Raw genomic sequence first — 17,817 nt, forward strand, 5'->3', positions numbered from 1 at the left:
TTACACACCATGAATGAAAATACTGCTTTCTAACTTTAAAATGAGCTTATGTCTCCACCATGGGGTCTTTTTCAGTAATTCCTACCTACCTTTCGTCCACATCTTCCCTGATCTTATTCCCACCCCCCCCCAACAAGCTTGACATAAGCCTACCAGCTGAACCGGTGTGCTCTAAACATTCTATGTGTTGCACACATTGTTCTTTCTGTCTAGAATGGCTTTATCAATTTCCTCATCTATGAGAATATATTCAACTTTCAAAGTCCAATAGAATGTCATTCCCATTCCCAATAAGCCATTTAATCATTAAATGAAAGGGGAAATATAAATCACTCTTTCTCCCTGTCTCTTCTCTGCTTCTTTATGCTGATAAAATGGACTAAGTTTTCTCTTTGGTATGTTATTTCCTATGTTAGTCTCATTAAGTATAAGGACTAAGTCCTTTCCATGACTCTTATATCCAATAAAGAGCAGATTGCCTGAAACAAAGCAGAGACCCTCAAAAGAAAAGATTAAAATATAACTTCCTTATTATAGAAAAGTGGGTAAGAGATATAAACAAGAGTTCAAAAGTAAATAGAAATGTAGTTTAACATATGAAAAGGTGCTTGAACTCAAACATTCTTAAATTCATATTTGAATGAAATATCACTTAGCCTATTGGACAGACATCTCAATCTATGCAATGAACAGTGTTGGTAAGACTGAGAAACCAATCTTCCCAGACTGCTGGCAGAAGGGCAAACTAATAGAACTTCTGCATTCAAACTGAGAATGACTATCAAGCTGACAAGGTGTACACTCTTTTATCTAGTTTGTCCTAAAGTTGTATTTCCACATGAGCAAAATTATTTCTTCCAGAATTCTTGCCATGCCACGGTTTGTCATGTCATGTCATGTCAAATGAAACAACAAGTGTTCAAAGGTAAAGAGTGGTAAGCGGAAGTTACCCACATCTACACATCAGGAGCATGAAAAAGAGAGAATGGAACACACTGCAATATACCATACCAAGATATTATCAACGAAACCTCATGGGATATGAAATGGGGAAAGGGCAGGATAAAGAGTAGTATGCACAGTGTGATGGAAGTCTTGAACCAAAGTAGAATCAACTAAATAAGGAGGTGCATACTACACACTCTTGGACAAGCACATGAGCACTTCTAGTGGAACACAGGAGAAGGTGGGCTGCTTCTCCAAAGAAGGGGATCTGGACTTCAAGGGCTTTGTTGAAACCTCTTCTATACATTATCTTTCCAATGAAAATCCTCAGTAGTAAAATAAGTAAGAAAATAACAATGGCAGTGAAAAATAAATGTGCCCATGAAGGAATGGATCTCTTCCATCGTATGCACGCCACACTAGCCACACCACAGCCACACTCTGCCTCAGTATCCCTAAGACCAATTTATTTTGCTTTCATTTTAAGTGCAGAGGTCTGAGTGTGTATTTGTTGTTGTAAGCTCTCTAGATGTTAGAAGTATGGCCTCTGCCAACGTTTCTCCTGTCTTTCAAACCTATCAACCATGTTCAAGTGGAAGCCGCCCCAAAGAACATACCCTTGAGTGCCCAAGCCCCATGAGACAGGCAGACAGGCTCTCTAAAAGCGTCTCCCAGGAACACAAGCCTTTCTGGTCACGTGCACATCCTCCTGCCATCACTCCTCCCCATCAGTAGGAAGTCTCCCCAGCCTCGGAAATGGGGACCCCCACTAACTTTTTCCTCTTACTTACACAAGGAGAAGCACTACCTTTGCTATTCAGTCTTCAATCATTCAGAAGTTAGAGACTCCCTCACCTCCCTATCTCTCAGCCCCCACCTCTAGCCTCTCACCCCCCACCTCCTGCCCCTGCCTGGAGTGGCTCTCCTCAAATTCTACTTTATGTGTATTCACAAACTAATGAGAAAGGCACTCTCAGGGAGACAGAAAAGTCCACAGAGGGGAGTTGGGGGTGGGGCAACAAGAATAGGAATGATTTCTAATAGACACAGAAGAATACACACCTTCAAATTCCTACATCAACCAAAAAGGGAAAAGCTGTGTCTGGCGCTTGGGTTTAACAGAGGGAAACCTGACAGCATCCTTGCTCATTCTGTTCTAATGTAATAAAACATTCAGACTAAGATGCCGTGTGACTCCTCTAGTCACTTGAACGGGGTAAGGTTTAGAAAAAGACCCTTTATATGTGGCCAGCGGCATTACGTTCATTATGTCTCCCCATTCCCTATCAGGATATTATCCACATCTCTTGGCTACAGCACTGCCCCAAACACTTCCTGTGGCTCAAGCTGATATGGCGCAGCTGCTTCTAATTGAACACATTCAGCACAACCAGACAAACTATCTCAAGCAGTGTATGCAATACATCAAAAACTTCTAAGTCCCAGGAAGTTAAGAAAGACGACAAGGCTCCTGCCAGGTTTGGAGTACCCATCATAAAGAGCACAGAAGTGAGTGTGAAGGTGGGGGTGGAGGGCAGCAGGAAGTACAGACAAAAGACTACCTTCACAGATCCGAGACGTGACAGTGCAAAAACTCGAGCACAAAAAAAGGCTCTTTTAGTCAGACCAATTCTAACAAACAGAATCAGGAAAAGAATCTGATTCAGCATAGGGAAGGGACTTTTAGTAATAGACCAGTCTAATAGTAGAATAAGTAGCCTTGTGATCAGCTTCCAGCGACTGACTCATCAAACAAAAGCTTGACAGGCATCACATACTATGGACAACCACTGAAAGAAAATCTCATTTGGGGGGACTTATACCAGATGACCTCTCAGCACCCTTCCAATTCTGGTTCTGCAAATTCTAAAGAGTTATTCATGCCAACTCTGCTACTTCTCCTGGATAAAAAAAGGAAAACTAATTCTCCTGACAATTAGCCACAGAATGGCTTTTTAGGATCTGTCTTTTTCTGGGGCTTGAAAATGTGTACTTTTTCTTCTCATTTCAGTATGACTTTTGCAGAGTTTATCATATTCATTGATGATATTTAGAAATTATCTTAAACACAGAGCATTTCATCAGAACTGAAGTTACTCAAACAAGGCAGTAGATAAAAGGCATCTTCACAAATAGAACACAGAGATCCTGCAGCCACCGGCTAAAATCCCTGATTGGGGTAGACAGCCCTGTGAGAGAAACTCTCTTAACTTATCTGTCAAATGTATGGACCTATCTGTGAAATATAAAGGCTGAAAGAATGCAAGATGTTGATATACCGACATTAAAAATCGATATCCCCCTTGGAGCTGTGTGTTTAGGATGGCATTTGTTCCTGTTCACCTTCGATGAGATCATCTAAAGGTCTCATCTGTAACAAGGCACATCCTGCATGTGGGATGTCTCCTCTGTGAAACCCTGTGTCTGAGAAGGGCAGGCAATCACTATTCACTCTGCTTATCTGACAGGAAGGCTAGGAAGCTCTATGAGGCAATTAAACTGAAAAATATTGTGCTGTGAAACTGGCACTATCACCTTGTACACAGACCTCTAACTCAATCAACTGGAATGCTTCAAAAAATTAGAAGATACAATAACTTAAAAAGTGAAGCTGACAGTAACATTTGTATACTACTGTGTGAGCACGTACAAGATAAGAAGCACTGACACAGAAGATTCTTAAATCCTTCACTGCAGTAGACAGGAATTAATCGTGCAAAAAAATTGAAGTAAAAATAATTTGGTAACTACAGCAAACTAATGTAACTGAGATAATTTTTAAAAATAGAAAGGTACGGCTACTCACCAACAAGTCTTATTACATTCAATGTTGTGTTTGTTAAGATGGGCGCGTTCACTTTATTTAGACTGTAATCTGATTTCTTCCTGCTCTTAAGGGTCTCTCGTGAAACACTTCATATGGAAAACAAGGGAGAAATGCCTTTAGATTGCAGACTAATAAACCAGTCAGTTACTCCGTTTATCGTCTAGATCCTACTCACAAATTAGTTACTGAAATCCTACACACAGATAAACTCCCAGCCCAGAGGAGGAGAAGTAAACAAAGTAATGAAGTTCTAGAAATGTATTTCTTTGATTCTAGGCATTCTGAAGACTCCACCTTAAGTGCCTGTCAACATTTGTATCTCTTTACTGAATTCAGTTTTCAAATTCCAAAGAGTCTGCTATTTTATTCCACTTATGTCTGTGTTTTCTTGGACACTACTCTGCTGTAGAACAATCTTTGTACACTGTAAATATGTATTACTCTTATTGGTTAATAAAGAGCTGACTGGCCTACAGCTGGGCAGGAAGAGATTGGGTGGGAGAGCCAGGCTAGGAGGACACTGGGAAGAAGGGCGGAGTCTGAGGAGGCCCAAGCCAGGTGCAGAGGAAGTAGATGTGTAGAAAATGAGATAACAAGTCATGATCCACGTGGCAGAACTTAGATGAGAAATATGGGTTAATTTAAGTTGTAAGAGCTAGTTAGTAACAAGCCTAAGCTATCAGCCTAGCATTTATAATTAATAGTCTCTGTGTGGTTACTTGGGAGCTGGCTAGAGGCAAAGAAAAGTCTGCCTATACCACTCAATCATTTACTGCTCTCTTCTTTTAAATTCCTTGAGTTGTTTGTTACTTTTTTAACTCCTTAGGATTCCCTGATGAAGTGAGTGTTCTTTCAAGTTCTGAGTCCTGGGGTTCATCTAGAGGATTCCAGTTGTTTTTGTGATGTGCCTTAGGCAGATGGGCTGCTTTTGTTGTGTGTCTGATGTGAGACTGAGCCAGTATAGGAGCTGTGCACTAAGCCTGGTGTGTGGGAGTGGCAACCAATCTAAAATCTGCAACATTTCTGAAACACAGGTTTTTCTATGAAGTTATACACCTAAGCATAAATGTATCAAATCTATGGATTTCAGAAACTTATGAGAAAAAAAAATCCTCTATGAAATTGGAAGTAAAGGAAGAGATGATGACTGAGTATGAAGTTAATGGGCGACAGTATTTTCAAAGGCAAAGCAGAAGTTGTATGGTAAGGCCACTTTTTAAAGGGTATGAGGTGACAGGGAAAGATGAATACAATCTAAATGAATGAAATTCTCAGAAATTAGTAAAAATACTTTGAAAGGGTGTGGTTATGTAACAGGTAGAGAAAACAGAGTTGAATAGAACTTCATCATGCTGCCATGTACAATACATGGGCAAAGGCAAGTGTCAGGGAAGAGGCAAGGGGAGAGCAGGCCACCAAAAGCATCAAACCTGAGGACTGTGGGGTTCTCTAAATGCAAAGGTGAGCCAAGAAAATATAAACCAGAAAAACCACCATGGAAGTGAATCAAATCTATATCTAAGAAAATCTCTAAATGCACAACTAGGACCAGTTTAGAAGGTGAGAAAGTCTAGAGACAAGGTGCTAAAGTAACTAGCAAAAATGGAAGTTCACATCCATGAGCAGCAGACACTACCTTACATGTCCATTTCAACTGAAACAGAGCTTTCCCTTTGGCCAAAATATTTCCTAAACATATCCAATAATAAATTCAACAAAATCATCCTGTTCGGCTCAAAGATCTGTTAATGTCTTAAATATGCAAAACCCAATAAAAATCAAACCTTCCCAATCAATATATTTACAACTATATGGATTGCTCACAATTGAAGAGAGAATTATCTCAGTAAAGGTTCCAAGTTAATCAATTATTAACTAAGTGTAAAGTATACTTACATCTATCATTTAAATATACGTGTGTTATTAACTAAAAATATCTGACATTAATTCACGTCAGCATAAAAACACCAGGTCCATTTAACCTTCACCCACTAGGCCATTCCACCAGCAAGATTCTCTAATTTTTATAAAGCAATAAATAAGCACATGGATGGAGAAAATTTTATAAGAGCCCAGTGCTAGACAAAGAGCTACAGGCAATTATTGGCTGCTAAGAGAGTGAAATCAGTCTGTCTTAGCGACAAGCCCCTTAGAGGTTATATAATCCCAAATGGTCAGCCTTAAAGCCATCTATCAGCAATCAACATAAAATGGACCGAGCAGACTATATCTATTGTATGCATGTGTTTATGACAGATATGTGTAAACAATGATCCCTGAGAAAGACTTCATGAACTTGAGGGGTGAGGAGAAACATGAGGAGACTTGGCAGGGGAAGAGGAGGCGCTGGAAATGATGTAACTGTAGTGCTCATTAAATTCAATAAGACAAAATAAAATGAAAAAGAAAGTAGAATATTGGTGCAAAAATCAATGGCAATGATACATATGCACAAAAATATCCTAAGACTTATTTCTCTGTGCAATCAATGTACAAAAAAAGAAAAACAGGTTGGTATCTGTGAAGGAAAGTGTTCTGTGGGACAGAAGAATCGACAAAACCATTGACTGAATGAGCAAATTTCAGGGTAAATTTTTATAATGTTAAATACACTGTATAAATCAAAAGAAAAGCTACATTTAAGCAAGTTTAGCAAAGTAGGATCAACTAATATTTTCTGAGCTAATAACAATCAAATTTCATCAAGTAAACTGATTTGGAATACCAAGTTAGGCTTTGCTTAACTTGAGTTTTTCCATGTTAAGTATTTTATTCTTTTTCCTGAAATTTCACTGTTACTGGGGGGAATCTATACACTCAAGTCTTTCAGAAATCACTTTTTTAAGGTACATGAATTGCTGCATTAACATTAACCACTTAAAATTTTATTTTTTGTTCTCCCTTAACCTTCAAAGGAACGTAAGAACCACCCAGCCCCCATCGGTCACCTCTTCACTGGCACATCGCCTGTCTGCTCATCCACATAATCCCGCTTGAGCTCTTCAGGGACATCACTGTCGCTGTCATACTCCTGATAGGCACTCTTCTCCTGCTCATCAGACTCATACTGAAGAGAACACAGTGGGATATGCAACAATGGCACACGGGTCACTTTACTACAGTCTCTCAACACAAAAACGTGTGCAAGTTTAAAGAAATGGCTAAAGGAAAATTTTTCACGTAGTTTTAATTTTGCCATGAAGAGTCAAATTTTCCTCCCATTTTTCTTTTTCATCTTACTTTAACTAGCTCAAAAGAAAAGGAAAACAAAAATATCATTTGTGTTGTTTATTTGTAAATGAAAACTGAAACCAAATACTCACAGCCACAACTAATACCCCACTGGATCTCAAAGAAGGAAGAATGTATGTATTTTAGACTTAAAACCATCTCCTGTCGGCTCCGTAGTATTTGCTTCCAAGTTGTCAGCTCCTTCCAAGGCTGGGGGTCCAACCAGCCCTAGCACTTCAGCTTCGTAAATACACTCAGCATGCAGCTGACTGTCAACTGTGAGGATGCTCAGCTGCACGACGAGCTGAGAAGGTAACACTTAGCACCAAGAGGCTCCTGAGAGGATCACTCCTGATAAGGGTTCCTTCCTAACATCCTTACTTGCCCTTGTGGCACCATGGACCAATACCAGAAGGGAAACAGTGGTAACACCACCATCATCATCATCAGTGTCAGACATGCAGTGACTAAATATTGACTAGCATTCCCTGCAGTTTTGACCACATACTGTGCCAAGTTCTCAGTAATTCTATCTCTTGAATCCTAAAAACTCCATATATAGCTTAACCACATACATAGTTAAGTCTTAACCCCATATATAGCTGAGGAGACCAACATGATGACAACATGGACATAAGTTTGTGCCCCTAATTCAATTACTTTTGTGTAATCTGTTCCTGGGTTAAAATGTCAGAGCCGGGCGGTGGTGGCGCAGGCCTTTAATCCCAGTACTCGGGAGGCAGAGGCAGGCGGATCTTTGTGAGTTTGAGGCCAGCCTGGTCTACAGAGCGAGATCCAGGAAAGGCTCCAAAGCTACACAGAGAAACCCTGTCTCAAAAAACCAAAAAAATAAAAATTAAAAAAAAAAAGTCAGGCCTTATTCAGATATGAACCAGTCTCAAGAACTTAGATTGTATCTGGAAAGATTAGATTCTACACTAAAAATTATTTTTTAAAAAAAGCACAGGGACAAATAGCCAAACAAATGGAAGCACATGAATTATGAACCAAAGGCTGTGGAGCCCCCAGCTAGATCAGGCCCTCTGGATAAGTGAGACAATTGAATAGCTTGATCTGTTTGGGAGGCACCCAGTCTGTGGGTTGTCCTTAGTGCATGAGCTGGCTGTTTGGAACCTTGGGCTTACACAGGGACACATGCTCAGCCTGGAAGGAGGGGACTGGACCTGCCTGTACTGAATCCACCAGGTTTAAATGAATCCCTAGGGGAGTCTTGGCCCTGGAGGACATGGGAATGGAGGGGAAGGGCTGGGGAAAGGTGGGGGCAGGAGGGGGGAGGACAGGGGAACCTATGGCTGATGTATAAAATTTAAAACACATAATAATAAAGAAAAAAATGTATGAAGGAAAAAAAAGAGGAAAAGAAAAAAAAAATCATGACATTTCCCTGTATTTAGACGTAAGGAGATCCTATCAACATACAGACAAAAATTCTGCTCAGGAGGCAGAGGCAGGTAGATCTATGTGATTTCAAGACTAGCCTGGTCTACATATTGAGTTCCAGGTCAGTTGGAGTCAGAGAGAAACCCTGTCTCAAAAATCTGCCCAAAATAGGTTTCAAAACTAAAATAACAAAATAAAAATAGATTTTCTCATTTGGTTTCATCAAGAATAAAATTAAAAATCATAGAGGGTTCCTCTGGAAATTAGAGAGAACAAAAGGACACACCAAGTAATATCCTGGGTCAAATGGCCTGATTTTGAAAGCAGGCTACAGAAGACTGTGAGACAGCAACTGCTCTCTACTACAAGTACGGACAGACCAGGAGGCACAAATGTAAAGTTAGTCAAGACCCACACAGCTAACAAACTGATGGGATGTTACTGCATCTAAACCCTTCCTACCAGCTAAGCAATTCCTATACTGAATATTATTTTAAGCTGCTCAAAGGAGTGCTGAAAGATCACACTTTGGAATCCTAACTGCTAAAACCCCTGTCAGGCAACTAGGCCGTAATTCTGTGGTGGTTTGAATATAAATGGTCCAATATATTTGAATGCTTAGTCATCAGGGAATGACACGATTTGAGAGGTATTAGGAGTGTGAACTTGTTGGAGAAAGCACGTCACTGCAGGCGGGCTTTGGAGTTTCAAAAGCCCATGCCAGGCCCAGTGTCTCTCTTTTCCTGGTGCCTATAGATCTAGATGTAGAACTCTAGGAAATTCTCAGCACCATGTCTGCCTGAGTACCACCATGCTTCCCACCATGAGGACGATGGACTAAACATCTGAAACTGTAATCCAGCCCCAATTAAAGCTTCCTTTATAAGAGTTGCTCTGGTCATGGTGTCTCTTCACAGCAATAGAACACTGATTAAGACAATCTTACTCTCAGATAAAAAAGACATGGAATAAAATACCAGCTTTGTTACTCAGAAGTGGAGTCATGACAGAAGTATATAGATGCATTAGTCCTCAGTCATCTCTCTGTGTAAGCTACCAAAATATTTCAATGAGAAGACATATAACATGAGTAGGTAAATACACTGATAAGAATATCAAGCCAACAAGAACAAATTTATAGTTCAGGCCACCATTGTGAATAAGCACAGTGCAGAGTCATTATCTACACAAGGCAAGGCATTCTGTAGGGACACAGTATACGACAAGAATGTGAGTAGTAAACAGATCAGCAATCCAGCAAATTAGCAGTTCACTTCCGAACACTTTTAAAAAGAAAACTCACTTCTGTTTCACAAAGCATTTTAAAAACATCACATACCCCATTAGAAGCCAAGACATCTTCTGTTTCTTCATCTTTGTGGTTGGCTTGAATTTCAAATGGATTCCCACCACTACAGTACTGCTCAAACAAAGTCACAGGTTTTGAAGAGGTTGCCAATGGCTGCTTACTAGGTGAAACTGATGGGGAGCGAGACTGTTCAAGGAATTTAAATTCCTACATATTGAGAAAGGATGAAATAGCTGTTAAAAAAATAATAAAATCTAAGCATACAAACTTATCCCCTTAAAGTATATGTAGAGTTAGAACAGGGGAAAACACATGATCTTCAAGTTATTCATCTTTACATCTTGCAAGTCATCTAAGGATCACAATCTTGGAAACACATAACCATTCCAAAAGACAGCCTCTGGTGTGGGACATAAAAACACCAATACTTTTATTTAAAACAGGTTGATTATAAATTCGATCTCTTTCTAAAGAAGAAAAGGGGATATGATATAGATATAATAGGATGAAAGGGTAGATTAAGGAACTTACTTCTAAAGAGCAACAACTTGTTCAAAATGTTTTACATTGGTATAGATTTTAGTCTATTGATACAAACTTAAAGTTAATTTTGTTATACTGTGTGTATATTTCTACTCATGTTTAAGATATTATGTTTGTATAGCTTATTTTAAATTGTAATGGATAATTAAAAATAGATTAATAATTAGTCATCTATGACAATCATACTCATAGCCATGTTAGTTAAGTCCTCTAGATATACATAGAGATATTTCAGATAGATAGGTAATCTTCAAGTACTTCAAAGACCTACAGAATATGGCATTTAAAATACTTTTAAAATTTAGACTTTCTGGACAGTGAGACATGTCTGCTCCTGGCAACACCGATTTACTTCAGAGAGGAGGATGGGCATTAAAGACACTTCATATGGAATTTATCTTCACCTTGGCAAAAATAGCCATTTGGGCAAGAAACTGTTCTTGCCTGGACTGATTGATCAACTGGACATGCAGGACCCATAGAAAGGTGACCACTGAACTTTGCTTGACAAAATGGTCCTTCACGTTCCTGCTTCGCAGAGGAAACTGCCAGACATTCTACAGGACACTAAAAAAAAGTGACCAAGAGACTCTAGCCCTGTGGGCTAAAGACAAATGCCCCAACTTTACAAAGGAACATTAGGTGACTATCCAGGCTGCCAGCTGTCTCTGTCTACCCTGCAAGACTCCCGAAAGTTGCTTGCATCCTTCTCCCGGTTCTCAGGTAGTATTATATCCTTCTGAGGTCTTTGATGTGATTGAAGACTAGATAGTTATAATTTTCTCAGTTATGATAAAAGATAAGTTAGATATAAAACCTTAGACTCACAAATATAAGATAGATAGGATATCTTCTTTAATATTGTAACTGTAATTCTTGCTTGATAATTGTTTTGTTATATGTAATTTTACTATGTAAAAGTTAAAACCTTCCTTAAAAAAAAAAGAAAAGGGGAAGTGCTGTGGATATCACTCTGTGTAAATAAAATTCTGATTGGCCAATGGCCAGGCAAGAAGTATAGGCGGGACAAGAGAGAAGAGAATTCTGGGAGGTGGAAGGCTGGGGTGGAGAGATGCTGCCAGCTACTGCCATGACAAGAAAGATGTAAGGTATTGATAAGCCACGAGCCATGTGGCAACTTACAGATTAATAGAAATGGGTTAATTTAAGATAGAAGAAATAGATAACAAGAAGCCTGCCACGGCCATACAGTTTGTAAACAATATAAGTTTTTGTGTGTTTACTTGGTTGGATCTGAGCATCTATGGGCCTGGCGGGTGAGAGAGATTTGTTCTGACTGTGGGCCAGGCAGGAAAACTCCAGCTACATTAGTCAGCAGTGCCACTTAAGTCAGAGTGGCCTGGTCAAGCAACTCCCGCCTGCCATGAAGGAAGTTAGAGACACCTTCTGAAATGACAAGAAATTTGACATGACAGAGCCACAGAAGTCCAGGTAGGATACTTTTTAACCCACAATATCCTTCAAAGGAACAACTGCTAAGACCCTGCTGACTCATGCTTGCACCATGTAAGACATCCCTACCAACACACCAAGAGGATCAAGTACATATCTATCTTTTTATGTTGGTACCTGTAACTATCATTTACTTTCCTTTATAGACCAAGAAGCAAAGAGCACAAACATTCATTTGGCCAGATGTGTCTTCTGCTCTAGACTGCTATATTCAGGCAATTATGAAGTGCCACCTGCCTTCTCTTTGTGTCCATTTCCTCATCTTTAAAATGGGAGGACCAATCTAGACTGGAGAAACAAAATATAACTGAGCTAAAAAGATGCAATACCTGATGCAACTTCCACATTACTAAGATGAGCAAACTGAGGCAGTCTGGAAAGACTGAGCATCAAGGCTACAGCTAAATGGAGAAAAGATTCAAATAATCTCTAAAGTTCATATGAATTACAAAGCTCTTGACTTGACAACTTACCACAAAAATAAACACTTTTCTAAACCTAACAATATTAATCCCAAATTTAAATGTCTGTCATATTCAGTACTCAGTTATTAATCTTAAAAGGTCCAAGAGCAGTATTAAAAAGTTCCTTAAATTTCTACAAAGTACCTTGACTTGTTCACTCTATCATTACACCATGTCTCAGCCCCAGCTTTCTTTATAAATTTCAGCTACATGTTAAATCAGATCCAACACAATACTTGAAAATCACGACACTATTTTTATAATTCTAAACAAGTGTTTAATATAACATGATTTTTTTACAAATCCACAAGGAAGCATTTGAATAATATGTTGTAAATGGTTTTTTTAAGGCAACCATTTTGAAAAAAACAATGCTTGCTTAGTCAAAAATGACATGTTTCTAGTAGAAGTTCTTTTACAGTTATACCAAGTATACATTAAAATATGCAGCATCAAACTATTAATTAACCTATTAAATAAAAATTCAATAAAATTATTTAAATAGATACTCTAAAATGTTAAACTTAAAATTTTAAATGTTAAGGAATTATAACTATTTTAGAAGTCACAGATTCTGTTAATTTAATGTTATTTCCTTGATGCCAATTACAATTTATGTTACTTTAGTTGTTCTTAAGCACGTACTAGTCACTGCTGTTAGTATTTTTACTACTATCATATTAGGAAAGCAATATGATAGGACTGGATATGAAACTACAGAACATAAAGACCATCTCCCTATTAAAATTAAATATAGGGAGAAATGGCTCAGCAATTAAGAGCACTAGCTGCTCTTTCAGAGGATCCAGGTTCAAGTCCCAACAGCCACATGACAACAACCACTGTCTTTAATTCCAGATGCCAGGGAGTCTATGGCCTCCTACGGCTGCCACATGTGGTACACCAACATACATGAAGGCAAAACACCCATATATAAAATGAAATTTAAAAAAAAAATAATAAAGTAGTTTTTAAATACATCCAGTTTTCTTCTTCTTCTAGAGGCCATTCCACCTGAAGGAGACCACTAAACACAAAGTCCTCAGGCCATGGACTATGACACTGTCTCTACGCAGGAACATTTACTACATTGTATTTCAATCAAATCAATTAAAGAGTTTTTCACAAACTGTTCTTTCCAAAGAACCTAACTAACTAATAAAATTAGTATTTCTTATAAGTGCTCCTTTCACTTATGAAGTATTTTGTCAAAACAAGCATATCTGTAACTGTGCTATAACTTATGTGCCCATTCATGCCTTCAAAAAACTGCTAGTATTTTATACATTTAAATGAGCATTGTGTGTGTGTGTGTTCAGAAGCCTTTATTCAACACATTAGTAAGCAGAAATTTTTAAAGATTTTTAATGTGTGATTGTTAATATATTTGAATACACATAACAAGAGTCCTTGAAGACAAGACATCAAACATAAAATTCATTTAATCTTCTTAAATACCCTGCAAAATTGTCAGGAAAGTGTCAGAAAAGATTTTAAAATATACTTTTGGGGGGATGGGGGTTCAAGATAGGGTTTCTCTGTGTAGTTTTGGTGCCTATCCTGGATCTCGCTCTGTAGAGCAGGCTGGCCTCAAACTTGCAGAGATCCACCTGGCTCTGAGTCCCAAGTGCTGGGATTTAAAGGTGGGAGCCACTGCCACCCGGCTTTAAAATATTTTTTTAAAGGAAACAAAAGTTTCTTATGGTGGAATATCCATTTGTTATGCCAGAAAAAAAAAGCACTTTTTAAATATAGGAAATGAAAGTAACAGTAAACAAGGAAAACTATACTATTTTTTAAAGTATTAAACATAGATTATCACTTTCTATTTGATCTAAAACAGATGTGAGAATGAAATTACTCCTTATGAATTTGACAGGATTATTTAAACATACTTCTATACTTAATCATATGGATCAATCATGGTATTAATTATGGACACTTACATTAAGCATCCTTAATCTGAGTGAAATTCAAAATGCCTCCACATTTGAAATAAATAAGCATTTTTATCACATGGTACCAAAATACAACTGACTCCTTTTCTGAAGAATTTATATAAAACAATGGGTTCCCTTCTGAATTCAAAAGAAAATCCATTATAATTGTTACTTTCTTTAGTCAAAAGGGTTTACTGAAGCATGTAAGAACAACGTTGTAAAGTAGACTTCAAGTCTATCAGCAATTAATTCTTATGAAATGGCTGTCAGGAATCCCTTTCAAGGAAGGAGCTCAAGAAGTTGTTATTAAAAAACAACAACAACAACAACAACAACAACAAAAAAAAACTCAAGAGGAGTTATTAGAAGACACATTTCTTTGTTCTTAAGAAAAACTTACATGAAGCTGCAAGATGCTGAAATTTGACTTAACAGGGCAAAGCTCCCACGTCTCATTCTCTAGAAACATTCTCAGTTCATCAAGTCGTATTCTTAAAGAAAAGAACACAAATAGTCTTAAGGAATAATGAAGCAGGAAATACAAGAACTGAGGAAACAAAATACAAAATACAGAATTATCATCATCATAATCACCTACAGAAACCATTCACATTAGCACAATAAAATACACGAGCTTGCTTCCGTTAGTTACCCTATGATCCTTAAGAGAAACATAATAAACATATGTCAAATATTTACTAAGCTGAATTTTTTGAAAGTGTAAAAATGATGTGTAAGAAATGCAATTTTTATTAAAGAACTAAATTAAAACCTGTCACCAACTCATGCACTCAAATTTGTCTTAACTATTCATATACCAAGTCCGAAAAAGAAAAACAACTATCAGGTCATATAAAATCACAAGTATTTATGTATTAGTGTATCATAATATGACAAGTGTCAGGCTACTAAGTGACAATACTAAGATAAATATCACTCTGAAAAGGCCTTTTACAGTATCTATCTCTAAGTACACTTAAACTTCGCAGGTCAGTACTTACACGAACGACCGACACCACATGGACTGCTTTCGATACCACCTTACTGCTCTCACTTTATGTTCCGAGTCATCACCATTTATACAGAAAGATGCAGAAAACAAAGCTTTACTTCTACTCGAATAAAAGCCTGGTGCTTCCTTTCCCCTCCAATATACCACCAGCTATTGCTACCACACCAGGCTCAAACAAAGCCTAGACTTCTTTAATAAATTCAGATTTGAAGACAAAGAGTGAGTAAACAGATGAATCTAGACAAACAGGAACATTTCTAAACACTGGGATAACTAGGCAGGGACTACAGATCATAAATATACTCATTAAAGTTACAGACTACAAAATTAACACTTAAAAATTGTGAGCCTTCACATCAAGGAGAAAATACCATTCACTATCCTCGGCATCCCTGCCCCCCCCCCCCCACACACACATCCAAAGAAAGAATCTGGAATAAATCTAATCACAGAAGTGAAGAATACCTTGTACAATGAAAAAGTTAAGATGTGAGAAAAAGAAACTGAGAAAGATTCCAGGCAATAGAAGATGTCCCATGTTCCTGGATTAGCAAGATTAATATTGGAAAAATGGTCAACCTACCAAAAGGAATCTACAGATTCAACACAACCCCAATGAAAATTCTAATACAACTCTTCACAGAAATTGAAAAACTTAAATTTCATATAGATCATGTGGCTGGGTTTACAACCAATGAGAAAACAGAACAGAAAATCTATAAAAAAGATAGGACACACAGAGATAGGCTCTCTTGTGGAGAGGAAGAACAGCAGAAGCAGTGAAGGGTAAGGTTTTCCACTCTTGCTCTGACCTCGTGGTTTTTAACTCTGCAATCGGTTCTGTGTTTCTTATTTAACAAGCTGGATACATCTACATTTGGCACCCAACGTGCGGCAAATTCATTAAAAAAACTGCTTGCCTTGGCAGTGGGTCCAGCTTCCCGCCTGGGCGGGCCTGGCTCCCTAGCTCCGGAGCTCCGGCCTAGCCCCAGCCTAGCCCCGGCCTAACCCGGGCCTAGCTCAGCTTAGGACGCAGGCCCAACCTACCTTAGCTACAAGCAGTTACAGCCGCAGCTGGAGTTACTTGCTTAAAAAGCCGGTGCTACAAACAACCCAGGCCTGCGGGAGCTACCGCTAATTGCAGGAGCTACACGCAACTGCAGATAGGCTGCTTTTGGCTGAAACACCAGCGCACGTGGTCCGTCAGAGCTTAAGGAAGCCAGAGCCCAGGCTCTACTTGGCTCAGACAGGGACACTGAAGCGGTTGGATTCAAGCTTTTAGCCAGAACATGGCTACACTTTCTTGCTTTCTTGCTCGCTCACTGTCTCTCTCTCTGGATTCCCACCTTGGACACTAGGTAGCTGTTTTGAAATTCCGTCGGATTTCTACTGTTCTACACAGAATTGGTAAGTCATTTATATCAGATATTTTAAAGGAAACTATTTAAAAGAGATTTTTTTCCACATTTAAAAAAAAATGGGTTTTATGTGTACATTGGAAGAAAATTGGGCTTTGTTTGAAATTTTAGGCAGTATGGTAATGGAACAACTATATGAGAAGATTAATGTTGATCGAATTATGTACATTATTATTCTTCTTATCCTTATTTTACAATTTAAAAAGACAGTCAATTTAAGTGCCAGGATAAAAATTTTAGAAAAACTTGTTAAACCTATTAAATGAATTATAGAGAAATTCAGATTCAGACAGAAGAAATTAACAGTGAAGTTGTTTCAGGATTGGATTATAAGGTTACAGAAAGAAAGCCTGTTTTCACACAATCACCCTTAATTTATCCGGTAACCATACAACAGCAGCCTGGTCAAGTGAATACGCAAAATATTTGGACTCCAGTTGAAATGTTAGACTTACGAAGGTTTAAGGAAGCAACAGTATCTTATGGCATGCATTCTCCATATGTAAAGCAAATGTTAAACTCCTGGTCAACTTATAATAGGATTATACCACAGGACTGGCGGGAGCCGGCACAGGCGGTTCTGGAACCCGGACAGCAGCTCCAGTGGCAAATGTGGTTCAAAGAGGAAGCTAAAAACATAGCAAAACAATGTAGGGATAGAGGTATACAACTCTTCCAGGATCAGCTTGTTGGAGAAGGCCAATACGCTGCAGTAGAAACACAATGTTTATATGATATCCAAACTCTAATTCTATGTCGAATGGCAGCCTTGAATGCATGGGACAGAGTTCAGGAACCAGGAAAGAAAACTGAGTCATTTACAAAGGTTATACAGGGCCCAAAAGAATCTTTCACAGATTTCTTACAAAGACTGACTTCAGCAGTAAAGAGATTGGTCCCAAATTCAGAAGCTAGCCAGATAATAGTTAAATCTTTGGCTTTTGAGAACGCAAATGAAGCATGCAAGAGAATAATCAGGCCGTTAAAGGCAAGATCTGCACCCTTGGAAGATTGGATTAGAGACACGGTTAATGTTGAGGCTCATGATCATGATAATATGTGGGTAGGAGAAGCAATTTCAAGAGGTTTGAGGAATGTCAGATGTTTTGGATGTGGAAAGCAAGGACATTTGAAAAGGGACTGTAAACAGGGCACTTCTAGAAACAATGTTTCTTCAAGGAACAATGGCAACAGAATGCCCCTTCCGTCTGGAGTATGTAGAAGGTGTGGAAAGGGAAAACACTGGACCAATGA

The 17,817-nt window shown here is 38.4% G+C and overlaps 1 protein-coding gene across 1 annotated transcript in view; it reads right to left on the reverse strand.

The window, feature by feature from the left end:
* The window catches only part of Vps50 (VPS50 subunit of EARP/GARPII complex), a 116,357-nt gene that overhangs the window by 27,107 nt on the left and 71,433 nt on the right, over positions 1-17,817 (reverse strand). Inside the window, exons 17-20 of the mRNA XM_036180518.1 lie at positions 14,534-14,624; positions 9,744-9,920; positions 6,721-6,839; positions 3,752-3,858 (exon numbers count right to left, since the gene is read on the reverse strand). Coding sequence (XP_036036411.1) covers positions 3,752-3,858; positions 6,721-6,839; positions 9,744-9,920; positions 14,534-14,624 — 494 coding nt within the window. The remainder of the gene's footprint in view (positions 1-3,751; positions 3,859-6,720; positions 6,840-9,743; positions 9,921-14,533; positions 14,625-17,817) is intronic.

The sequence above is a fragment of the Onychomys torridus genome, chromosome 3, assembly GCF_903995425.1.
Source record: "Onychomys torridus chromosome 3, mOncTor1.1, whole genome shotgun sequence".
Lineage (NCBI taxonomy): Eukaryota > Metazoa > Chordata > Mammalia > Rodentia > Cricetidae > Onychomys > Onychomys torridus.